Genomic DNA, 26,377 nt, shown 5'->3' on the forward strand with positions numbered 1-26,377 from the left:
GTCTACCTTATACCCCAGTTTTGCAACCTGTACGCCGAGACATTGACCACCAGAGGAAAAATAAATAAGCCTGATTCATGCCCCTAACATTATTTGTCATTTTTCCTCCTTATAGTAATGCCCCTTACACATTATGGCACACACTGCAAAGACTCTTAAACATTATACCACACACCATAATGCCCATTACACAATATGGCACACACTGTAATGCCCCTGACACATTATGCCACACACCATAATACCCCTGACACATTATGCCACATACCGCAATGCCCGTTCTAAATGATGTTACACACTGCAATACCCCTGAGACATTATACCACAATGCCCATGATATAGTATACCACACATCGTAATGCCTGTGACACATTACACCACACACTGTCTTGCCTGTGACACATTATGACACACACTACAATGCTCATTATACATTATGCCACACACTGCAATGCCCCTGAGACATTATACCACATACCACAATGCCCGTGATATAGTATACCACACACCGTAATGCCTGTGACACATTATGACACACACCGCAATGTCCATGATACATTATGCCACACACCGCAATGCCCATTACACATTAAGCCCTACAGTAATGCTTCAAATTACTTTTAAATGACCTGCTCATTTTCAGGGGTTTCATGCTCTTGGTTCCATGCACAGTGCTAGGGGTTTTCATGCTCAGGGTGTCAAGCTCGTTGCCAGGGGTTTCATGCGCTGGGTGTTGTGCTTGTTGTATGTGTGACTGACTGACTGAAAGTCACATGATGTCATACTGTCACATACAAACAGTATGGAGCTCTACGCGGCCGGCGACTGCATATTACACACAGACTGACAAAGAGTGAGAGTCAGTCTGTGTTGTTTAGCAAAAATGTTAATCAGTTTGAATTGTATTGGGCACTCCCCTTTAGACTAAATCCAAACCAATATTCACAATTGAATATGTGCAAGATAATCAATCAATTAAAGGTACTTGTATACATCCCTGTAATAATCTTTCAATCAGGCATGAAAAATCCTCTTTGAATTCTTCACAGAAGGGAGTATCTTCTTATCAGGATATTATTCAATAAAAAACATGTAGTAAAAAAGCACATGCGTCACAAATAGGTCTTATTGCTAAATCATGCAGGTGCAATTACCTGCTTAATTCAGAAATGAGACCTATTTGTGATGCATGTTCTTTTTTACTACATGTTTTTTATTGAATGATATCCTGATAAGAAGATACTCCCTTCTGTGAAGAATTCAAAGAGGATTTTACGTGCCTGATTGAAAGATTAATACAGGGATGTATACAAGTACCTTTAATTGAAGGATTATCTTGTGTCAGGTCTGTAGTTTTGTCTGTCCCCGGTGGGGGCACTAGTGGGTCAGTGTAGGTGTGGTAGATGAAACGAGGAGGCTGAAGAAAAGTCCTGCGCATGTGCGCCTGATATTTATTAACACACAGGGTTATTACAGCAACTGAACAACTGGTCAACTGATGATTTAAAACAAATGATGATTGACTTGGAAGTCAGCAACAGCAGGAATGATGTATGAATGATAAATCGGTACAACTGATGACAGGAATAATGAATAATAACTGAGTCCAATGAAATGAGTATTCAAAAGTCACAGATAACAAATGAGTAATGATGATGAACTTGAAGGTTGATATAAACGGCAATGGTAATGATGAAATCAGAGGAATGCAAACAAAACTCTGGTGTATAATGAATAGCAATAGAAAGCACACAGTCTCTGTAGAAGCACATGTTAATTAACCACTTGCCTGGCATGGTCGCATCAGATGCGACCATGCCTGCAAGTGCTCTATCTGACCTGGTCACACGGGATGCGACCAGTCAGATAGAGACTGTTAGCAGCGGCAGGGAAGATAAACTTCCCTCCGCTGCTGCTGTCAGAGGGACCAGAAGGTCCCTCTGCCTCCCTGCACTCTCCCCCTGTGTCTGTCGTGCTGCCGATCACTGCTGATCAGTCAGCACGGCAGGATCCCCCACTCCAGCGGCTGCAGACAATGGCAGCCGCTGGGGAGAGTAAATGAACCCTCCCAAGCCACGCCCATACCTGCAGGCTGTCCCGGCTTTCAAAATGAAAGCCGCAATAGTCGCAATGTTCCCGATGTTACGATGGTCGCGATGTTCCCGATCGATGTTTCGATGTTTGGAAAATATTTACAAAAAAAATATTTTTTCCTTTTTTTTAACTAAAATCATTTGAGATAGGGTTAAAGTCATGTTCTTCACCTAATTCACTCATAAAAAAAACCTGACAATTCCGTAGCGGTTTTCTGCTAAATAAATCGTCAGTTAAGTGGTTAAGCCAGTGTTTTCCAAACTTTTTTGAACCACGGCGCCCTAGAATATCAGAATTTTTTTCATGGCACCCCTAGGCCAAAAATTTCTTATTGAGAAATTTAGAAAGAAATATTACATTAAGTAGATCGTGTTTATATGTCATCCTTAGGGTCAGTTGTGTGGTGAGGGACAAGATTTGCTTCTGTTTGGCCACATATTTTATGACTGGCAGCCACCAACACTGGTTTTGCCTGTTATATTGACCATGAATAATTTGAATTGGTCCTGGACCACCAACCCAGGGCACCCCTGCAAGTGTCCCGAGGCACCCCAGGGAGCCACAGCACACAGTTTGAGAACCTCTGGGTTAAGCCAAGCAAGGCCCAAGCAGGAGACAGCTCTAACACAGCAAGTTGTCTTATTAAGTGCTGAATGCAATGCACAATGCTGAATGCTGGTAATAGATGCACAGGCTGAGTAATGAAGAAACACGTGGAGAAAGTCTCTTACTGCAAGTTGTTAGTGGCTGACTGTAGCTGGAGTTCGTAGTAAGCTGGAAGACTGAAGAGTGAAGATCAAATGACGGAGTGACAACAAGGAAACCACTGGAAACAGGAACACAGGAACCAGGAAAACTTGTTCACGGAATGTGACTCATTGTCCGAGGCGATGAGACTGAGCCATGGACTGGAACTTATACCCCTTGCTCTGCGGTGATTGGTTGCTGGGCTCTGTGTGCAAACACACTGCAGGATTGGATGTCCAGGTCAGCTGAGTGCAGGTCTCATGGCAGCGCCCATGCTGAACAGACGCCGGCACACAGCGGGGCACACACTGGATGCTGTTCAGGGGTACTTAGCGACACTTAACATGACACTTGCGGACAGTGCATTCACACAGCCGTGACTGGTGCCGTGACCTCTGGAGGCCTGCACACCAGCGCGCTGGTAAGTGAGATGCAGCTGAACGCCGATTCCTGACATCTTGCACATATTCAGTGCCCCCTGACAGTCTCTGCACCGTCTCTAACTCACCAAGCACGGTAGCAGCGGGCCGACGGCAATGTCTTCCCGGGCGGCTGGCGGGAGTCGTGGGACCGGACTGTGCCACAGCTCACCCTGCCCTGACAGCCTGCCCTGCGCTTGGTCTTTCACTCACCAAGCGCAGCGGCGACAATGTCCTCCCAGGCAGCGGGAGTCGCAGGACCGGACTGCGCCGCAGCTCACCCTGCCCTGACAGCCTCCGCTCCATCTCTCACTTACCAAGAGTGGCAACGGCGGCAATGTCATCCTGGGCAGCGGGGCCAGATTGCTGGAGTTGTGGCACCCTGCACAAACAGCCTCCATCTGTCCTCTCTCGGTCTCCGCGCTGTGCCACGTGCCGGGGGTGTACCCACCCTCCCTTACATATATACATAAGATGCAACTCACCAGAAGCTCCACCCTCAACTCAGTCTAATTGAGGACCTCATACTAGGATGAAACGCGTTTGGACAGGGACTTGATGCTCACCCCTTGGACTTCCCATTTGCAGACAGATAAGCTGTTTTTAATATTCAATCTTGTACGTTTGTTACCTGCATTTATGGACAGATAATCTGCCTATATATTCTTTTAAATTTGGACTTTCCACATGCGGACAGATAAACTGGCTATATTTCTTAATCTTGTACGCGTGTTACCTACACTTACGAACAGACAAGCTGCTATTTATATTTTTTATTTGTATTTATTTGTCACCTGCATGTGTGGCAGGATTGTGCCTAATAAATTGTTACTGTTTTTAATTTATTTTGCTCTCTTATCAAAAATTGGAACCAGCATAGTTCCTAACTCTTAACCTTCTGTAATAATTCAAAAACAGTACACACTATCAGGGGTGTATCTTCCTATTGGCCAGGATGGCACTCGCCAGGGGCGCCAGCCGAGGAGGGGCGCCGTCCAGAGGTGCCACCCACGGGCAGTAGGTAGATTCACTTTTAGAGGTACCAGCTATCCCACCCCCCCCGTGTAGTTCCTCACCAGCAGGGATGCCCAGTAATGATCACAGCAGGCAGCAGCGGCTGCTGGGAGGTGTAGTTTATGTAGAGTTTCTTGTCTGTATTGTGGTGCAGTGCTGGACCCCAGCGCCAATTACAGTTTCCGCTGCTGCATTCTTTGATCATTAATGGGCATCCCTGCTGTTAAGGAACTACACGGGGGTGGGGAGATAGCTATTGCCTCTAAAAGTGAATCTACCTAAAAGTGCTGCCTTTAATAGTAAAATCAACATGGGGCATATGTGTATCTGGCACTGTGGGGGCATTTGAGTGTCCGGCACTGTGGGGGCATACGAGTGTCTGGAACTGTAGGGGCTTACAAGTGTCTGGCTCGGTGGAGGCATGTGTATCTGGCACTGTGGGGGCATGTGTGTATCTGGCACTATACTCGGAGGCATTATGTGTATCTGGCACTGCACTACTGGGGTCATTATGTGTAACTGGCACTATACTGGGGACACTATGTGTACTGAGAACTACTGTGGGTATTGTGTGTAAGGCTGCTAATTGTGTGTGTGCGCATGTGTAGGGGGTGTGATTATATATTTATAGTTTGATATCATAATATAAAATTGTGAGGCCACGCCACGCCCACTTTCCCCTTCCTATATATACTACTGTGTGGCATAATGTGTATAAGGGGTACTACTGTGCAGCATAACGTGAATAATGTACATTACTGTGCTGTGTAATGTGAGTAAGGCACACTACTGTGGTGTAATTTGAATTTGGGTACTATTGAGTGGCCATGCCCCTTTTTGGCACACGTGCCTTCCCTATTTCAAATATGGGGGGGGGAGGGCACCAGTCCATTACTTTGCCAGGGGCGCTCGGACACCTAAATACACCCCTGCACACTATGTTGCTTTTATCTCTTTTTTACATGTCCTGCTTCTAAGAGTCATCAGCCTGAAAGCTTTTCAAGCTAAGTTGTTGCATATTATTTTATTTATCACTATACCTGAGCCCACAGGTTTTTTTCAAATTCTACATATATATATTTAAATATTTCCTTTTTTATTTAAGTTCCAAAACAGTTTTACAAGTGTCACCCCTCTCGCACAGATCATTTGCTGTCGCACAGGGGAAGGGTCATTCCGAGTTGATCGCTCACTAGCTATTTTTGCAGAGCAGCAATCAGATAGTCGCCGCCTATGGGGGAGTGTATTTTTGCTTTGCAAGTGTGTGAACGCTTGTGCAGCCGAGCAGTACAAAAATGTTTTGTGCAGTTTCTGAGTAGGTCTGAACTTACTCAGCCGCTGCGATCACTTCAGCCTGTCCGGTCCCGGAATTGACGTCAGACACCCGCCCTGCAAACGCTTGGACACGCCTGTGTTTTTCCAACCACTCACTGAAAACGGTCAGTTGACACCCACAAATGACTTCTTTCTGTCAATCTCCTTGCGATCGGCTGTACAATGGATTCTTTGTTAAATCCATCGCCAAGCACCGATCCGCTTTGCACCCGTATGACGTGCCTGCGCATTGGGGTGCATACGCATGCGCAGTTTTGCAGAGTTTTGATCTGATCGCGGCGCTGCAAAAATTAGCTAGCGTACGATCAAGTCGGAATGATCCCCAGTGTTCGTAGAAGATGTGATTTCACGTGCATAGTGAAAATGCTTAGTTTGAAAGTAGAGCAACATGTTAACTTCATGTGCATTTGTTATTAATATATATATTCTGGTGGAAAGGTTGGAAAAAATTGATTTGATTTAGATTTCTCTTCTGTTCATTTACTTTGCATTTTGTTAATTGATAAAAATAAACTATTAACACTTCTATTTTTTAAATCTTTCTAACTTTGCAGCATTTTTCCACACCTGCCTAAAACTTTTACACAGTACTGTACATGTATGTATTATGGGGGTTATTCAGGCTTAATAGCGAAACAAAAAAGCAAGCAACTGGGCAAAACCATCTTGCACTGCAGGTAGGGCAGATATAACAGATATAACATGTACAGAGAGATTCATATTTGGGTGGGTTATATTGTTTCTGTGCAGGGTAAATACTGGCTTCCTCATTTTTACACAGCTCCAAGCCTGAAAGGGGTACCTGCATATACAGCAGCACCTGTATTGTTCACAGCGGAGTTGAAACGTGACCGCTGCTCTTCCAATGGACCTCTGTGACACACCTGCTGCTGCTGCAAAGTTAATCTGCTGTGTCCCAGGAGCTCTGCTAACATCTGCAATAGGGGACAGGATGGCCCCCTCCTTGTACTACTCAGCCTGTGCTGCAGCAAGGGATGGTGCATCTGCCGCTGGACTGTGAGATGGGACCCACTGGTGAACGCTGATTCTGTGTGCTGCAGACGGCTGAATCTCATGAGTCTGACCCTATCCCACCAGCCGTTGTCACACAGTGTAGCTGGAGACCTGCCAATTCACTGTGGGCCCTAGTCCCTGTAGATCAGCTGAGAGTGCTGTCTATATAATTAAGTGAGCATGTGTGTTTATACACACACACACACACACACACACACCATATTTGTTTTCCCTTTTTGTTTTTTTAATGGTGGTCACCAAATTTCAACTTGCCTCCAGTCGACTGGAATTAGTTTACGCCCCTGCACACAGCCCCGCACATACCCCACCCAAATCTAACTCTCTCTGCACATGTTACAGCTGCCCCTCCTGCAGTGCAACATGGTTTTGCCCAGTTGCTGCTTTTTTGGTTTGCTAACAAACCTGAATAAAGCCCTATATGTCATATACAGTATTTCTGATATCTATGTAGGCTTATGTATTTACAGTATCTAATTGTTTTTGCTGTAAATGTAATGTTGTCAATATAACTAGCTACTAATGCTAGATTTTCTAATGTGTATATAAATATATATATACATTCCTCCCAACTTTTTGGAGATGAGATCCGGGAATCAATTTGCGCGGCGAAGCCACGTCCATCCAAAAAGGGGCATTGCCTCGGGAAAAGGGAGCGTGAATTCTGAGCTATGCCGGGACCACCTGCCACGTCTTCCATTTTCATCACAAGGGATTCATGGCTAGCGCTCTGTGAGCTGATTGCATGCCCTCTGTCTCCAGTGAATAGACACTGTACGCATGCACACAGCATCTACTCACCGCTCAGAGCCGGCCATAGGCATAGGCAAACTAGGCAATTGCCTAGGGCATTTGGTATGCCTAGGGGCATCAGTAGCTTCTGCTGATTCAAATGATATGTGACATGCCTATATTCTGTGTGTAGCATTTCATATGCAGATACAGCCACAGTCTCACACAGTATATAGGCATGCTGTATATCATTTTAATCAGCAGAAGCAGCTTGTGCATCCTAGGCACATAGTAATGCAAATAAGATGCATTTTCATAAAAAAGGTGCCCGACATTAGCATTGAGGCAAGATGTATGAGGACACATCTGTATCCAAGCAGAGGCAGAGGTCACAGTGTTAGCTGCAGTGTGAGTGCTGTGTGCATGTGAGTTGGTTGGTTGTGCAGTAGTGTTTGGAATATGTGTAAGGAGCATTATGTGTGTCATGTAAAAATGCATTAATAATGTGCAACATATGTGTAACAGGGTACTACTGTGTGTCATTATGTGTATAGGAGCACTAATAATGTTCAGCAAATGTGTAGGGGGCACAATGTGTGTCATTATGTGTATAAGGGCATTAATAATGTGCAGCATATGTGTAAGGGACATTATGTGTATAAGGGCATTAATAAAGGTTGTCATAATGTGTAATGCGCATTATGTTTATAAGGACATTAATAATGTGTCTCATATGTGTAAGGGGCATTACGGTGTGGAAATATGTGTATAAATGCATTACTAATGTGTGGCATTATGTGCATAAGGTGCTCTACTATGTGGCATTGCGTATAGAAAGGGCACTGCTGTGTCGTCTAATGTGAATAAAGAGCAATAGGGTGTGGTGTAATGTGAATAAGTAGCAATTCAGTGTGATATAATGTGAATAAGGGGCTCTACTGTGAGGAGTAACATTTATAAGGTAAAGTGATACTACTGTGGGATGTAATATGAATTATGGACACTATCACATGATCAAATGTGAATTAAGTTGCAGTACTGTGTGGTGTAATTTGAATTGGGGGTACTGTTGTGTGGCCTTGCCCCATGCCAGCAAAAACACACCCCTTTTTGGGCTGTGCACCAAATGTGTGAACTGTTCCTATTTAAAATATAGGGGATACAAACACCGAAATAAGGACTGCTATGGGTGAGGGGTGATGGTGCTGGGAAAGAGGTGCAAGGTCAGAGCCGGAACCAGGGGTGGTGCTGGGGGGCACCAGCCAAAATCTTGCCTAGGGCATCATATTGGTTAGTGCCGGCTCTGTCACCGCTACTCTGCTAAACAGAGCAGTGAGTGCAGTAACCTCCCATCTGCCTCCCCCCCCCCCCCCATGCGGGACACTGCAGCCCGCAAGTGGAACAGCGTCACAGCCCAAAAAAAAGGGGGAATGTCCCATGAAAATTGGGACAGTTGGGAGGTACTGTATGTATGTGTGTGTGTATATATATATATATATATATATACACTGTTTAAAAAAAATAAAGGGAACACTAAAATAACACATCCTAGATCTGAATGAATGAAATATTCTTATTAAATACTTTATTCTTTACATAGTTGAATGTGCTGACAACAAAATCACACAAAAATAATCAATGGAAATCAAGTTTATTAACCCATGGAGGTCTGGATTTGGAGTCACCCTCAAAATTAAAGTGGAAAAACACACTACAGGCTGATCCAACTTTGATGAAATGTCCTTAAAACAAGTCAAAATGAGGCTCAGTAGTGTGTGTGGCCTCCACGTGCCTGTATGACCTCCCTACAACCCACACAAGTGGCTCAGGTAGTGCAGCTCATCCAGGATGGCACATCAATGCGAACTGTGGCAAGAAGGTTTGCTGTGTCTGTCAGCGTAGTGTCCAGAGCATGGAGGCGCTACCAGGAGACAGGCCAGTACATCAGGAGATGTGGAAGAGGCCGTAGGAGGGCAACAACCCAGCAGCAGAAACGCTACCTTCGCCTTTGTGCAAGGAGGAACAGGAGGAGCACTGCCAGAGCCCTGCAAAATGACCTCCAGCAAGCTACAAATGTGCATGTGTCTACTAAAATGATCAGAAACAGACTCCATGAAGGTGGTATGAGGGCCCGACGCCCACAGGTGGGGGTTGTGCTTACAGCCCAACACCGTGCAGGACGTTTGGCATTTGCCAGAGAACACCATGATTGGCAAATTCGCCACTGGTGCCCTGTGCTCTTCACAGATGAAAGCAGGTTCTCACTGAGCACATGTGACAGATGTGACAGAGTCTGTTGATGCCAAGGAGAATGTTATGCTGCCTGCAACATCCTCCAGCATGACCGGTATGGCAGTGGGTCAGTAATGGTGTGGGGTGGCATTTCTTTGGGGGGCTGCACAGCCTTCCATGTGCTTGCCAGAGGTAGCCTGACTGCCATTAGGTACAGAGATGAGATCCTCAGACCCCTAGTGAGACCATATGCTGGTGCGGTTGGCCCTGGGTTCCTCCTAATGCAAGACAATGCTAGACCTCATGTGGCTGGAGTGTGTCAGCAGTTCCTACAAGATGAAGGCATTGATGCTATGGACTGGCCCGCCCGTTCCACAGACCTGACTCCAATTGAGCACATCTGGGACATCATGTCTCGCTCCATCCACCAATGCCACGTTACAGCACAGACTGACCAGGAGTTGGCGGATGCTTTAGTCCAGGTCTGGGAGGAGATCCCTCAGGAGACCATATGCCACCTCATCAGGAGTATGCCCAGGCGTTGTAGGGAGGTCATACAGGCACGTGGAGGCCACAAACACTACTGGGCCTCACTTTGACTTGTTTTATGGACATTACATCAAAGTTGGATCAGCCTGTAGTGTGTTTTTCCACTTTAGTTTTGAGGGTGACTCCAAATCCAGACCTCCATGGGTTAATAAATTTGATTTTCATTGATAATTTTTGTGTGATTTTGTTGTCAGCACATTCAACTATGTAAAGAACAAAGTATTTAATAAGAATATTTCATTCATTCAGATCTAGGATGTGTTATTTTAGTGTTCCCTTTATTTTTTTGAGCAGTGTATATATATATATATATATATATTCAGTGTATATATATATATATATATATATACAGTATATGTAATAGAAGTATAGCGCCACATGTGAGAGTGCAAAGAAAACTGTTAAAAGTCTAATATTGACAGCTATGAACACTCCCTTATAGTCTATAGAGCATCAGCCACCCCCTAAAAAAGTTCAGCATTGGTAAGATGCTGTTTAGATTTAAGTTGGGATGTGGGGGAGTAGGGGTTCAGGCGACCAACGGTGTTAAATATATGTATCTAAAAAATATGGTATAATAATCACATAGAGGGAATAGTATTGCTTATCAAAATTTTTTTTTACAATAAATGTATTTTTAAGAAACGTGGAAATTAAAAAATATTTCACATATAAATACATACTTAATATTTTTTTTTAAAGAAACAACTATATGCAAAAAACTACAACGATAGTATATCAAGAATATATATATGGAGATAAAAACTTTAGGACGCTAGCATAAAAATATAAGCTTTTCTTAGTAAGGAGGGTCACAGAGGAGTACCCAACGCGTTTTGTCAGTCCGACTTCATCAAGGGGTCTGCATAGTTAAAATGTTTAGTTTGAAAGTAGAGCAACATGTCAACTTCATGCGCATTTGTTAATTAATATATATATATATATATATATATATATATACATACTTAGGCTTCACACTATAAACTATTGAGACAAGCGGTACTTACTGTACCTGTACCATGGACATTGAAGTTTTCTTTTCTTCTTCATTGTCCATAGTCTCCACAGGGAAGACATTGGGGGTGTAGGTGGGTAGATAGGACTGGGCACCAAACAGTTAGGCTTTTGATCTCCCAGGATGCTCCTGTCCTTCCCCCCTATACCCTGCCCCTAGCTCAGAATATCCAGTTTCATTTTGGTTTCTGGCAGGAGCTGGATGCACCTTTAACAGTGGGGCTGCTTTTGAGTTATACTTCCTTAGATCAAGCAGTGCTATGCTGTCCTAAGGATGCCAGCACTGCTGCTCCATCATCTCCCTGATAGCGCTGCAACACCAGTGAGTGGACTGGTGATTCCGGTGTGCACCAGGAGCTCTGCTGGCTGGCTCTCTGGGGCTCTCAGCCGTAGAACGGGGGTACAGGTAAGGTGGGTCCCTGCTTGTGGTGACTTGCATCTTTTTACGCAGTCTCACCTTTGGTCATGGAGAAAGACCGGAGGTACTGATGTGGGCCCCCGTTTGTATGGGACCTCAGTGATCCACCAGGGCAACAATTTACTGGTGCTGTTTTTTTGCTAGAGGCCAGTGGCCCCCGGGGGTTATTGTCAGCATAGAGGAGGTCAGCTCTCCCCCAGGGGCCCCTCCCCCAGCTCAAGGCATGATTCCACAGTGGCTTCCCGCATCTTCAACCTTCTCCCCCTCAGTGATGCTCAGCGGCCATTTTTATTATTCAGAGCTGAAGCTGCAGGTTTCCGGGAATGTTGGGTCCAGTCAGGGTGGATTTAGGGGTCATCACGCCATCACACCCCTAGGAACAACAGTAATGGCTGTCCCCCCTGCCTAATTTTATTATTTTCACTGATTGGTTATAAGCTCTCATATGATGATTGGCAAATTTAATATAACAATACAAAAGCCATGAATGATGATATTTTTTTTAAAAATGAGTATGAATATTTACTAAGTATGAGAGTCTTACCTTTTTACACTCCACTCAAGAACCCGTATGGTACAGTGAAGTGGAAATATTTTGCAGGTACTGGTAAATTTTGGCCTGACAGTACTAAAACAAACATCTAAGTGCCGCCCCTACCACAATTGCCGCCCATAGGCACATGCCTAATGGGAAATTCACTACTGGGTCCAGTCTGCTTGTATACCACTCCCAAAATCCAGGATATACATGGCTAAATCCTAGCAGGCACTGCGGTCTGAGTAGTTGATTTCAGTGCACATTGCGGTTGTATATTTATAGCTGCATTGTTAGTGACTTGTGCTAGCTCTGCTGTCGGTGTCAGCTTTTACCTATCCATTCTATTTCTGTAACCCTAAGATACAGGTGTATAGTGGTTCACTGTACTTCACATTTACAAGTATTTGTGAAGGCTGTCACATTGCTATACCTGCTACACAATTATAATTGTGTTATAGTGTGCTATGCTGTTAATGCTGCTATGTCTACTAAAGGCAAAGGTAACAAGGCGGCTGCTGCTCCTCTGCTGGTCTTATGCAAGTCCTGTTCAGCTGGATTATCCCCTCAGGACATTGCACAAGATGGTCCGTGTCATCTTGCTATATCCCACCTAACCAGCCTGCCGCAACGGCCTCTGTTCAGGACCACCCATGGGTGTCTTCATTTTCAAAGGTTTTGGCACAGATAGTGAACCGCTTAGCAGCTCCTGCTTTACCTCCCCCTATGGGGTTTCCTACAGTAGTTACAACCTTTTTTACCAGTCCCTTCTATGCCTCCTCCCTTGGTAGATAATCTCTCTCACTCAGTCCAGAATCTGGCTCAAACATATATCCCTTTTCAGCAGCTGCTACAGGGTGACAGACCTTTAGCCACCAAAGCACATAGGTGCACAGTACCTTCCTTTCAGTCTATACAGTTTTCAGATTCTGACGTATCTTCCAGAGTCCCCCTCAGCGGAGAAGGAGCGTCATTCTACAGTGGATATACCTGCGCTAGTGCAGGCAGTCAAATCTATTTTACAGATAGAAGAGGAGTACGCCTTCTAAACAAAAAGCCCTCTTTTCAAACACCAGAAGGTTGTAAAAGCAGAATTTCCTCAGTCAGATCAGCTTACTGACCTAATGCATGAAGCATGGAGCACCCCTAAGTTTCAGATACCAAATTGCCTGGCTTCTTTCCCATGTGGCATGCCTGGTTAAAAAGCTCTCCTTTGCCTATATCATCAGCATCTTCCCTGAAGGAGACTATGAATAGGAAGATTGAAGCTTGTCTTAAATCTGTCTATTCTCTTACAGGAGCTATTACATGACCGGCTATGGCTGCTGACTGGAGGGCTAAGGTCATTGAAAGCTGGGTAGAGGCTCTAGAGGAAATCATTCCTTCTATTGTTACGAGGGAACAGCTGTCCCATATCTTGCCTATTAAGGAAGCAGCCTCCTACTTAGGTGAAGTGGCTTTGGATACTGGTCTCCTAGAATCCAAGGCGTCCGCTACTGCAGTGGTAGCCTACCGAGTCATCTGGGTATGCACTTGGAAAGCTGACACGAACTCCAAGAAGGCCATTAAATCACTCCTTTAACTGGGGAGATCCTGTTTGGCGCAGAGTTGCACAAAATAGTGGCTACTCTGGCAGCCTCCAAAACTGCTTTCCTGCCCTCAGGATCTGCCCCAAAGCCTCAGACATCTTCCTTTTTTGGTCCTTTCATCTCCAAGGTAAAGCTAAAGGACAGTCCTTTCCTTGGTAGTCGACTTCCACAAAAGCCTCCAAGCCCTGACGGGAAGGGACTACTCCTGCGGTATCTCAGGGTGGGAGGCCAACTTCTTCAGTTTACACAGTCCTGGCGTCAGACCACCACAGATGCCTGGGTGCAAGAAGTGGTCTCTCACTGGTATGCTTTCTGATTCCTGAGATGCCCACCCCCCACCAGTTATTTTGTACAGGCCCTCCAATAGACCCGAGCAAAGCCCTGGCCCCCCAGAAGGCCATTCAGTCACTGTTGCACTCAGGGGTGGTAATCCCTGCCCATTCGGCATAGCGAGGGAGGGGTTTTAACTCTACATTTTTCTTGGTACAGAAACCCAATGGTGTTACACCTGAGGGATGATGCTGACCTGGGGAAGCCTCAGGCATAGGGGCTGACGTGTACTTGAATTGGGGAGGTAATATAGGATTCTTGGACATGCAGGGAACCTTAGCACTGATGCCCGAAGGCATGACCATGACAACGGAGTAAAAGATAAAGCTTGTTTATTAAACACACAGTTCATAAACGCCTTGGCTCAACAGTAGGATGTGCAGACACAGATGGCAGTACAGTTCCTTAGGCGCAATGGTAATAATATACTGTGGCAATGCAGACAGGATACGCAAAGTCTCTTTAAGACCCGGAGATAATAAGTTTGTTAGCCACAGATAACCACTGTAGTAGGGAATGAGCAGGTACTGGCCAGCAGATGACACTCTGGAAGCTGGAGATGGTATTGATGCACAGGAGTTGAGATGAACACAGAAGAACTTCCAGAAATGCTGGACGGAACCGGACCATGTGATAAGGTGCAGTGGAACTCACCGATGTTGAGAGAGTCCGATGGTGAGAGCACCGATAGTGAACTGTGGATCAATGCAGGAACACCAATGGTGTTGGGAGCGATGCTGGAACACCGCAGAGAGGTGAAGGTAATACTGGAACACTGCTGGGAGCTGGTAGCGATACTGGAACACCGCTGGAAGCTGGAAGCGATACTGGAACACTGCTGGAAGCCGGTGAGGAATCACTGCAGATCACGGAGAGAGATGTTGATATACCAATTAGAGCTGGGAGTGATACTGGAACACCGCTGGAAGCGATACTGGAACACCGCTGAAAGCTTGAAGTTGGTGATGATTCACTGCTGAACACTGAGAGAGATGTAGGAACACCAGTGGAGTCAGGCAGCACCGCAGGGTGGAAACTGGTGCAGGTCTCTAAGTGGAGCAAGGTCACAGGAGCTGGAATACCTGGAAACTGCAAGCAGGAACATCCACTGACAGGAGAGAAATCTAACAGTGGGATAGACAACCAAAGCACTGACGATTAGGCAGCCTTGATGCAGGCTGTTTATACCAGCTGGGAAGCAGGTATTGGCTAAACAATCAGGGAGAGTCCAGAGTGCAGCAGATAGGCTATGGAGAAACTTGTGATGAGGCCAAACATGGCTGCACCCATGTTTGGTTCTGGAGGGAAAGTCTGTTTGTACTTAGCATGTGGAAACCTGTAGTAATGGCGGCAGAGGTCGCAGAGCACAGGAGACGCCATCTATGGAAACAGGTGGAACATGCTGTGAGGTCACCATGACAGGGCTGTCGGGAGACTGAAGCGATGCTGAAGAGCACGCTGCACACAGACTGGTGGAATCCAGGCTTGGCGTGCACGGATAGTCACAGAAGGCACTTAGAAGGTAAAAACGTGTGACTGATTACCCGGATCGTACAAATGGTTCTCATCCACCTATCTTCAATCTCAAGTCACTAAACAAGTTTATCAGAGTGCCAAGGTTTCATATGGAAGCCTTTCGCTCCATTGTGCTGGCACTGGAGCCCAGGGACTTTATGGTGTCTCTGGACATTCACAATGCCTACCTCTATGTGCCTATAGCACCCTCTCGTCAACCATTTCTCCAGTTTGCTGTCCTCCAGCAACATTTCCAATTCCATGGACTACCTTTTGGTCTTTCTACAGCTCCTCGGGTCTTTATCAAAATCATGGCTGTTATGACGGTCCAGCTTCATCGTTAGGGGGTAAGAATACTTCCATTCCTAGATGACCTGCTGATTCTGGCACATTCTCTGGAGGTCATTCACCGCTATCTTCAGCTGATTATCACCTTCCTGCAAACACATGGCTGGCTCATCAACTGGAAAAAGTCTTCCCTGACTCCTTCCCAAAGGATGTTACATCTGGGAGCTCTCAATGATTCTCAGGTACCGAGAATTTTCCTGCCAACAGACAAAATTTCTGCACTGCAACAATGGATATGCAAGTTACTTCACAGTCACCGAATATCAATCCACTCAGCAAAGCAGGTCTTGGTGTCCATAGTCTCCACCTTTAACATGGTGGAGTATGCCCAATTCCTCGCCAGGCCCCTACAAAACCTGATCCTTTTCATATGAAATGGTCATCATCATCATTTGATCAGGTCCCAGACAATGTCCTTCTCCAGGTGGCTTCCAAAGTCCCACTTGGACAAGGGTCACCCCTTCTAAATTTTGGATTAGGTGCTGCTTACCACGGAAGTCAGTCTCCGTGGGTGAGGTGCAGTGACCAATCTGCTTTCCTTTCATGGCCATTGGACTTACACCAAGAGTTGCAAATCAACCTCCTTGAGCAATGAGTTGTCTATAAAGCACTCACTCTGGCCTGTCCTGGAGAATATCCAGTGCCAATCTAAGTCCAATCTGACAACGCCACTTTGGTGGCCTACTTCAATCATCAGGGAAGCCTTTGCAGTCTGTTGGCAATGAAGGAAGTGGCGCACATTTTCAGATGGGCCAAATGTCACCTCCTGACATCTCTGTGGTGTTCATTCCAGATATCCTCAACTGGGAGGTGGACTTCCTCAGTCATCACAGAAATCTTCCAGCTCCTGGTGGACAAATAGGGCCTACTGGACATAGATCTCATGATCTCAAAACACAACCACAAGGTTACTGTGTTTGGGTCCAGAACAAGAGATCCTGAAGCAGCCTTTGTGGACACCCTGGCAGTGAAGGGGATCTTCTGTCTGGCATACCTCCTCGCTCTAATTTCCCTCCTTCCCAGGGTTCTTCACAAGTTCAAACAAGAAGGAGGCACCCTCCTGTTGATAGCTTCTGCCTGGCCCAGATGCCATTGATTCACCGACCTACAGAGTCTCTCCATAGATGCTCCCTTTCCACTTCCTCTGCAACCAGACCTGTTACCTCAGCATCCCTGTCTGCTTGCCTGTCTTTAGTGGTGTGGCAGCTCTTGAGTCATTCCTCCTAAGGTTTCTCCTGCTCTGTAATTCAAACCATGGTCAGGGCATGGAAGCTTGCTTCAGCCTGTATTTATTACTATGTGTGGCACGCTTACTTCCAGTGAAGTGCTGCCAGAAGCTATGTCCCTCTGGTTCTCTGGATTTCCAGGATCCTTGCCTTTCTCCAAGCTGGATTGGATCTTAGCCTCTGCCTGGCTTCTCTGAAAGTGCATGCCCTGTCAGTTGGGTTCCAGTGAAGGATTGCTCCACTGCCTGTAGTTCGTACCTTCCTTCAGAGTGTCCTTCATATTCAACCTCCCTTTGTCCCTCCCGTGGCCCCATGCAATTTGTTGTTGGTTCTCCAGGCTCTAGAGGAGCCCTCATTTGAACCTCTGGACTCAGTAGACCTCAAATGCCTCAATGCAAAAATTATTTTTCTGCTGGTTATTGCCTCTGCCCAGAGAGTGTCGGATTCAGGGGAGCTCTCCTAATGCTCTCACTTTCTGATTGTTCATCCAGACAGGGCTATTCTCCAGACCTGGGCCATCTACCTGCCCAATGAAGAACTTGTAGTTCCGGCCTTCCAATCCCCAGACCTCTCAGCGGGAAAGGCCTCCTTGGACGTGGTCTGTACTCTTCTGATTTACATGGATTCGACCAACTCCATAAGGAAAATGGATTCCCTTTTTGTCCTCTATGGTGTCAGAAGGCTAGGTATTTGTGAACACGGAGACTCTTCTGATGGTCGGGAAGAAGAAGTAGTGCAGTGCCGGTACTGAGGGGACTGAATGTAAGTCTTACTTATACAGGAGCCTGGATGTAATTATAGAATACGACCTCTGGGAAATAGAAAACCCATCTGGTACTGGATCACTATGGACCGGGCTGGTTACCGATGAGATTGAGAACTGGCCTGGTTACCGGAGCACTGTGGAGCAGACTGGTTATCGGGGCAATAAGAACCGGGCTGGTTACTGGTGTGACTGTACTGGGCTGGTTACTGGAGCACTTTAGATCGGGCTGGTTACTGGAGCACTTTAGACCGGGCTGGTTACTGGTGTGCCTGTACCGGGCTGGTTACCGGAGCATTATGGACGGGTTACTGGTGAGACTGAGAACCGGGCTGGTTACCAGCTTGCCTGTACCAGGCTACTTACCGGCGTGCTTGTACCGGGCTGGTTACCAGAGCACTATGGACCAGGCTGTTTACCAGTGAAACTGCGAACCGGGCTGGTTACCAGCGTGCTTGAACCGGGTTGGTTGCTGGAGCAATAAGGACTGTGCTGGTTACCGGGGAGACTGAAAACCGGCCTGGTTACCGGTTTAATTGGCGGTGCACTGTAAACCGGGCTGGGTACCTATATAGTTGGTAATGCACTGTGAACCAGCTGGATACTGGTAAAACTGGTATTGCACAGTGAACCGGGCTGGCTACTGGTGAGTTCTGTGATCAGCCGGGTACTGGTATAACTAGAACAAGTCCTTCCTTTAGCTGAGACTGGAAACAGATGAGTGCCTGTACACGTAGCTGGGGAGCGACGATACTCAGGTGCCGTGGCTTTGCCCAGAATCTGTTTTATACCTCCCGCCCTGCTCCTGTTGGTGGAGGGATTCACATGCACAGCGGCCCCTGTGATTGGCCACTGTGATTAGCTGACCATCGGGACGATGATGGTGTCCACAAACCGAGGCCTGTACGGACTCGCCGCCGAAGCCTGCAGACAGAAGACCCACCACCACAGCAGCCGCTGACTGCATGCTGACCCACAGAGAGGCGGCAGCCACCGCTTTGTGATAGTATCCTCTCCTCTTGGAGTGGCCACTGGACACTTCCTGGTTTCAGAGGATGCTTAGAATGAAATATCGATACCAGTCATGGGGCTTAAACATCTGTAGCATCCACCCAACTCCTCTTCTCCGGTCCATAACCTTTCCATTCCACTAAATATTGTAGATTTTTGCAGTAGTACAGAGAATCCAGAACTCTGTTCTCAATCTGTTTGATCTAGAATTCTGTTCCTGTTTCAGTTTTGAGTGGTGCAGTTCTTTGAGAATCTGGATGAAATCGATTCAGGATGAGAGGACGAGGAAAGGAGATGTGGAAAGAGTTCGGAATCCAAAAATGAGAAGGCAAGCTTAATTTGTAAACAACAGGATTTAAAAGACGTAGAACTGGAAAGGTACCAATGAACCTTGGAGCAAATTTCATGGAAGGTACCTTGAGAATGAGGTTGCGAGTAGAAAACCATACTCTATCTCCAACCTTGAACATGGGAACTGAGCAACGTTTCCTGTCTGCATATTTATACTTAACTGAGATCTTCTTTAGACTTGAATAAACCTTGTTCCAGATATGACTGAAATGCTGCAGAGCAGAGGTAGCCACAGGTACATCTGTCAATGGTGAAGACAGAAACTCCAGAACACGTGGATGAAATCCATAATTGATCAGGAATTGAGTTTCACTGGTGGACATATGATACTGATAATTGTGCGCAAATTCTGCCCAGTGCAAAAGCTCTATCTAGTTGTCCTGAGAAGGTGAAAGATATATCCAGATGAAAGTCTCAAGATCCTAGTTGACTCTCTCGGTTTCACCATTAGTTTGTGGATGATAGGCAGACAAGAATTTTAGTTTCATTTGCATAGCAGCACAAAGAGATCTTCAGAACCAAGCAGTAAACTGTACTCCACGGTCAGAAATTATTTCCTGTGGGAGACCATGCAGACAATAGCATTCATGGATGAATAATTGAACCAGCTTGGGTGCAGTGGGACGGCCTGTAAATGGAAGGAAATGCACCATTTTGGAGAAGCGATCATTAATTATCCAGATTGTATTATATCCCTTGAACACTATTAAGTCTGTGACACAGTCCATGGAAATGTGGTTCCATGGACGTCTGGGTATTGGCAAAGGACAGAGTAACCCAGCTGAAGGGAGACATGGAATTTTATGTTGGGTATATTGAGAACAAGAATTTACATAGTCATTTGCATCTTTCCTCATAGAGGGCAACCAATAGGATTTTTGCAGGAACTTGAAAATCTTTTGAACACTTTGAACGGAATTTAATATATAGCAGATTCTTGTGGTAAGTGAAAATTGTGATGGGATGATTTGCGTCCTCCAACAAATATCTCCACTCTTCTAGTGCTAATTTTTTTGCCAAGATCTCCTGATCACCAATAGTGTAGTTACGTACGGCTGAGGAAAATTTTCAGGAAAAATAACCACAGGGGTGAAACTTCTCATCGGCTGAGTACTGTGAAAGGACGGCTCCTACCCCCACTGAAGAGGCATCAACTTTGAGAATGAAAGAGCTCTCAAGGTTCGGCTGTTGTAGTGCTGGTGCTTCAATTGCCTTAGATGACCACTGGAATGAATTAGAATCCTTTTTGGTTAATGCAGTGATATGAGCCACCTAAGTGGAAAAGCCCTTGATGAACTTCCTGTAATAGTTGGCGTAGCCTAAAAATATTTGTACAGCTTTTAACAAAATAGGTTGAGCCCAATCTCGAATGGCCTTAACTTTCGCCAGATCCGTACTGAGTTCTGTGCCAGAAATAACATTACCAAGAAACAGGATTGTCGACACCTCGAAGGTGCATTTAGAAATGTTACCATAAAGATGGTTCTTGCACAGACGTTGCAGGACCTCCTTGACCTGCTGCTCAGCATCTATTCAGTGGAGACAGTGGGAGATGGGGCATGCCAGCAGCTCACAGAGTGCTGGGCATGCCCCTTCAGTGACAAAAATTGGGGCATGGCTCGCGGTCGATCACGGGCTCTCCCATGAAGCCAAGCCCACTTTTCCATACGCCACACCCATTTTGGGGCGTGAGGTACGCATGCGCAGATGTACCTCTCCATCGGTTTCAAATGTTGGGAGGTATGGTATATTTGCATGTAATGTATGTCTGTAGAGTATATGTTTGTACAGCATGTGTGTGTGTGTACAGTATATGTCTATCTATCTATCTATCTATCTATCTATCTATCTATCTATCTATCTAACCCCCCCTCCTGAAAAAGCCTACATTTGCCCCTGATAGGTATAACAGAGTTCTAATATTTATGCCTAATTGGGCTGATTACGAGTAGAGATAAAGCTAAAACAAGCAAGTACCTGTGCACATAGACAAACCATGTTGCTCACAAGGACTAAACATACAGTACTTTTATTTTTTATTTTGCATACAGGGTAAATACTGGATACTTTACATGTAGCCAACAAATGCTGGACAGCTTTATTTATATTAAATATATTTATTGATACACTGCAATTTAGATTTGAATTTGGACACACCCCTCTTAAATGTAATTCTCTGTAAATTTGCAACATGGGGGTCATTCTGACCCGATGGCACGCTGCAGTTTATCGCAGCGGTGCGATCGGGTCAGAACTGCGCATGCACGGGCGCTGCAGTGCGCCGGAGCATGCCAGACGGCCAAAGGCCGTCGGGCCGCTACGTTCGCCTCTGCCTGATTGACAGGCAGAGGCGGTCGCTGGTAGGGGGGGCGGAATGGCGGCATTTGGCCGCCATTTTGTGGGTGCAGTCTGGCTAACGCAGGTGTGGCCGGACCAAACGGGGGGTGGGTCACAGCGGCCGCGTGACGTCACACGCAGCCGCTGCGGGCTGGGGAGAGATGAGTAGCTCCCGGCCAGCACGCTAAAGCTGCGCTGGTCGGGAGCTACTCTTGAAGTGCAAAGGCATCGCTGCTGTGCGATGCCTTTGCCCTTCTGCAGGGGGGGGGGGCGGCACTGACATGCGGGCGGGATAGCCCTGTGCTGGGCGTCCCCCCACTTGTCAGTTTGAATGATCGTAGCTGTGCTAAATTTAGCACAGCTACGATCATCTCGGAATGACCCCCATAGTTGCTTACTTTATTGCTTTGCTCTGTACTCATGGGGGGGGGGTCATTCAGGTGCCGTTGGTTTAGCTATCACTGTTGCTCTATTGGAAGCAACAGTGATAGCGCTGTATGTAGATGCAGCAAGAGGCGCCTTTTACATGCAGGCACCTCCTGCTGCACTAGTGATCTGAGCTGCATCTTAGCACGCAGCATCGGACCAAACCACCCCACCATCGGGTGGCTTACGATTCCCATGGTACCACATAAGCTGCCCATCGCTGAGGCCAGGTAGTCTCTGTCCTACAGTGGAGATCCCTGACCTCTTCCCATCCTGAAAATGGCGGTAACATGCCTTCGTTTTCACAAACAGAGGCTGGCGCTGCCCACTCCCCGCCCCCAAAACAGCATCAGACTGTCAATCATAGACAGTCTGATGCCAGGCTAAGTCCTATGCAGCAGGACCCGGTCCTGTGCATGCGCAAAATTCTGAAAATCAGTACTTTGCGCTGATGGTTGCAGGAGCAACCTCACCTGAATGACCCCCACAAACCGGCCCAATTATTATTTTATTATGTTTTACTTGGAAGAAATATTTTAATCCATTTTGGCAACATGCTTAAAATACTTGTCTGACCAATGTGGGAATTGGTTATGTGGCCACTAACCTCATGTACCTACTAACAGTCCTCTGTATATTATATTTTGTAAGGCTGTGTAGAAGGAGACACATTGATTGATTTTGGCTCTGGACCGACCATCTACCAAGTGCTTACTGCTTGTGACGTCTTTAACAACATAATCCTCTCTGATTTTCTTGAAAAAAGCCGAGCTGAACTTCATAAATGGCTGAGGAAGGATCCTGATGCTTTAGATTGGACCCATATTATCAAACATGTGTGCGAGCTTGAAGGGAACAGGTATGCACAAGGTTTTCTCTTGAGTTGATCATAACTTCAAATTATTTTGTCTAAAAAAGTTCACTCTTCTTAGTAGGGCCGCCATCAGAAATTGTGGGATCCAGGACTGACAAAATAGGCCAGGACCCACAATGGGTGTGGTCTCACAGGAAAAGGCTACCTTACACCCCAGTTTTTGACCCTGCAGCAACAGACGCAGCCAACACAGAAAAAAAAATTCCACCATATTAAGCCCCACACAGTAATGCCCCTTGCACTCCCTGCACCATATTATGCCAGATACCGCAATGCCCATGATACATTATGCCCTACAGTAAAGCATCTAATTACTTTTAAATGACCTGCTTGTTGCCAGGGGTTTCATGCTCTTGGTGTCATGCTCATTGCCAGTGGTCTCATTTGCTGGGTGTCACGCTCATTGCCAGGGGTTTCATGCGCTGGGTGTCATGTACATTGCCAGGAGATTTATGCACTGGGTATCATGCTCATTGCCAGGGGTTTCATGCTCTGGGATCCATGCTCGTTGCCAAGGAATGTTCATTGCCAAGGGGAATGCTCATTGTAAAGAGGGCATACCCGCCAGTGCTGATATTCTGCTGCCCTTCTTCCATAGTACTCAGCTCTGGGAGCAAACCCCGAGTGGAGTACTATAGAAGAGGAAGGAGGGGGAGCCGATGGTATCACAAAGTGCTGCAGCGGGTGCCCCGTGGGGTCGTACGGCTTACCCGCCACTAGAAATGGCACTGCACACAGACACACACCAACTGCTCCATAGCCACACACACACACACACACACACACACACACACACTGTCCCCATAGCTGCACACACACTGCACTCATAACCACACACAATGCTTCCATAGCCACACACACACACTGCTCCATAGCCAGACACACAGACTGTCTCTATAGCCGCAAACATACTGTTCTCATAGCTGTACACACACTGCCCCCCCATAGCCACACACACACACACACACACACACTGCTCCATAGCCACACACACACACACACACACACACACACACTGCTCCATAGCCACACACACACACACACACACACACACACACACACACACACTGCCCCATAGCCAGACACACACATGTCCCTATAGCCGCAAACATACTGTCCTCATAGCTGTACACACACTGCTCCCCATTGCCACACACACACACACACACACACACACTGCTCCATAGCAACACACACTGCCCCATAGCCAAACACATACACACACACACACACACACACACACACACACTGCCCCTTAGCCACACACTGCCCCATAGCCACACACACATACACTGAACCATAGCCACACGCACGCAAACACACACACACACCTGTCTGCGCTACCCCCTTGCAGATCCAGTCATACCTTATTCTCCTCCTGCATCCCTTACACCCCCACAGGTTACAATGCAGGTTGCCATAGTTGGAGAGCTGCAGGCAGGATGTGGAGGTCACAGCAGTCTGTGTGCATGGAAAACAGCCAGCGGGACTGGAATCCGCCGCTACCCATCTATCTGAGGCAGAGCCGGCAGCATTTTTAAATTTGACACTGACCATGAGATGATCGTAACTTACTGACTAGCAGCCAATCAGGAGTTACTACAGCTGGAGCTCCTGAGTGGCTGCCGGTCTACAAACTCTGATTGTCTCAAGGATGACACTAAATTTAAAATAACGCCGGCTCTGTCCCTCCATGGCTGCCTGCCGGCCCAGCCCCACCCACACTGCTGCCACCCAGGGGCCACTCTTGGTCCGGGCCTGCGACTGAAGTCCCATCCATCCCCCCCATGATGGTGGCCACGCTTCTTGATACTGCACCTTACTGGGATAACTCTTGATATTCAATTAAGATTTCTGCCCTACATAGGCAGTTGCATGGATCTGTGTGCTACTAAAGCATTTCAGTTATATACATATATCTATAAAATAACAGCATCAGGATTTGTAAGTCTTATTGATCAATTATGTATGGTATTACTAAAAGGTGTGGGAAAACTTATTGGGCGCTGGAAAGGGAATGGGCAGCCTAGGGTACACCTCTGGGGTTTTCCTCTTCCCCCAAAAAATAGAACAAGAATAAAAGTGTGAGGTGGTGTAACCGGGGCGCCCTCTTTCCGTGGTTGTGTGGAAAGACCAAAGCAATGGTCACCTTATTCAATAGATAATGAACACAATATAGATATGCTGATATAAATTCCGATGAGCTTCGGTAAAATTCATGCAAATTTAATACAATAAATATTCACATACATAAACAATTACTAAAAGCATACCATAAAGGTAAGCTAGGAGCCACAGGTGTTAAATGAGGCAGGGTGGTCAAAGATACACCCTGCTCTAGCTCCTAGGCTTACTGATGGGTCACTAACCCCTGGATAGGTGATGGTAAATATTCAAAACAGCTCAAATCGCAATTCAAAAATGTTGGAAAGCATACCGTAGAGGTAGCTAAGGAGCCGCAGGTGTTATAACAAGCAGGGTGGTCCAGACTTCACCCTGCTCTGGCTCCCAAGCTGACCACAAGGTCGATGTCCAATAAATGAAAGGTTCGAGTTCTTGATGGATCCAATAGCCAACGCGTTTCGAGATCTGTAATCTCTTCCTCAGGGCTTGATGGTGTTACCTGTCTCCAGAGATGGCTTTTAAAGATGGTGTAAGGTTGGTTCCGGGTCATAGGTAACTTGAGCCGGAAGTATTTCAAAAGAATCCTTTTTGGTGAAACCTGATTACTGATGGTGATGTGCTGCTCGTCACCATCAGTAATCAGGTTTCACCAAAAAGGATTCTTTTGAACTACCTCCTTACACCATCTTTAAAAGCCATCTCTGGAGACAGGCAGCCTAAATGTGTAAAAAGGGGGATGCTGTCTGCCGTAATGTGTAATAAGGGGGACGCTGTCTGCCATAATGTGTAAAAAGGGGACGCTGTCTGCCGTAATGTGTAAAAAGGGGACGCTGCCTGCCGTAATGTGTAAAAAGGGGGACGCTGCCTGCCGTAATGTGTAAAAAGAGGGACGCTGCCTGCCGTAATGTGTAAAAAGGGGGACGCTGTAAAAAGGGGATGATGTCTGCCGTAATGTGTAAAAAGGATGTTGTCTGCCGTAATGTGTATAAAGGGGATGCTGTCTGACGTAATGTGTAAAAAGGGGACGCTGCCTGCCGTAATGTGTAAAAAGGGGGACGCTGCCTGCCGTAATGTGTAAAAAAGGAATGCTGTCTGCCGTAATGTGTAAAAAGGGGGACGCTGCCTGCCGTAATGTGTAAAAAGGGAACGCTGTCTGCCGTAATGTGTAAAAAGGGGATGCTGTCTGCCGTAATGTGTAAAAAGGGGCTTTACCTGGTGTAGTGGCGCTACTGTGCAGCGTAATTTGAATAATGGAGACTACTATGCACCGTAGTATGAATTGGTATTATTTTGTGGTCACGCCCCTTCCCCATGAAGCCACGCCCCTATATATATTCCGCGCGCCTGCGCCACGCACTGCCC

General features: G+C 46.4%; 1 protein-coding gene across 1 annotated transcript in view; it reads left to right on the forward strand.

Annotated features, from left to right (window-relative positions):
* The window catches only part of LOC134965491 (indolethylamine N-methyltransferase-like), a 78,639-nt gene that overhangs the window by 44,626 nt on the left and 7,636 nt on the right, over positions 1 to 26,377 (forward strand). Inside the window, exon 2 of the mRNA XM_063941896.1 lies at positions 22,669 to 22,876. Coding sequence (XP_063797966.1) covers positions 22,669 to 22,876 — 208 coding nt within the window. The remainder of the gene's footprint in view (positions 1 to 22,668; positions 22,877 to 26,377) is intronic.

The sequence above is a fragment of the Pseudophryne corroboree genome, chromosome 10 (assembly GCF_028390025.1).
Source record: "Pseudophryne corroboree isolate aPseCor3 chromosome 10, aPseCor3.hap2, whole genome shotgun sequence".
Lineage (NCBI taxonomy): Eukaryota > Metazoa > Chordata > Amphibia > Anura > Myobatrachidae > Pseudophryne > Pseudophryne corroboree.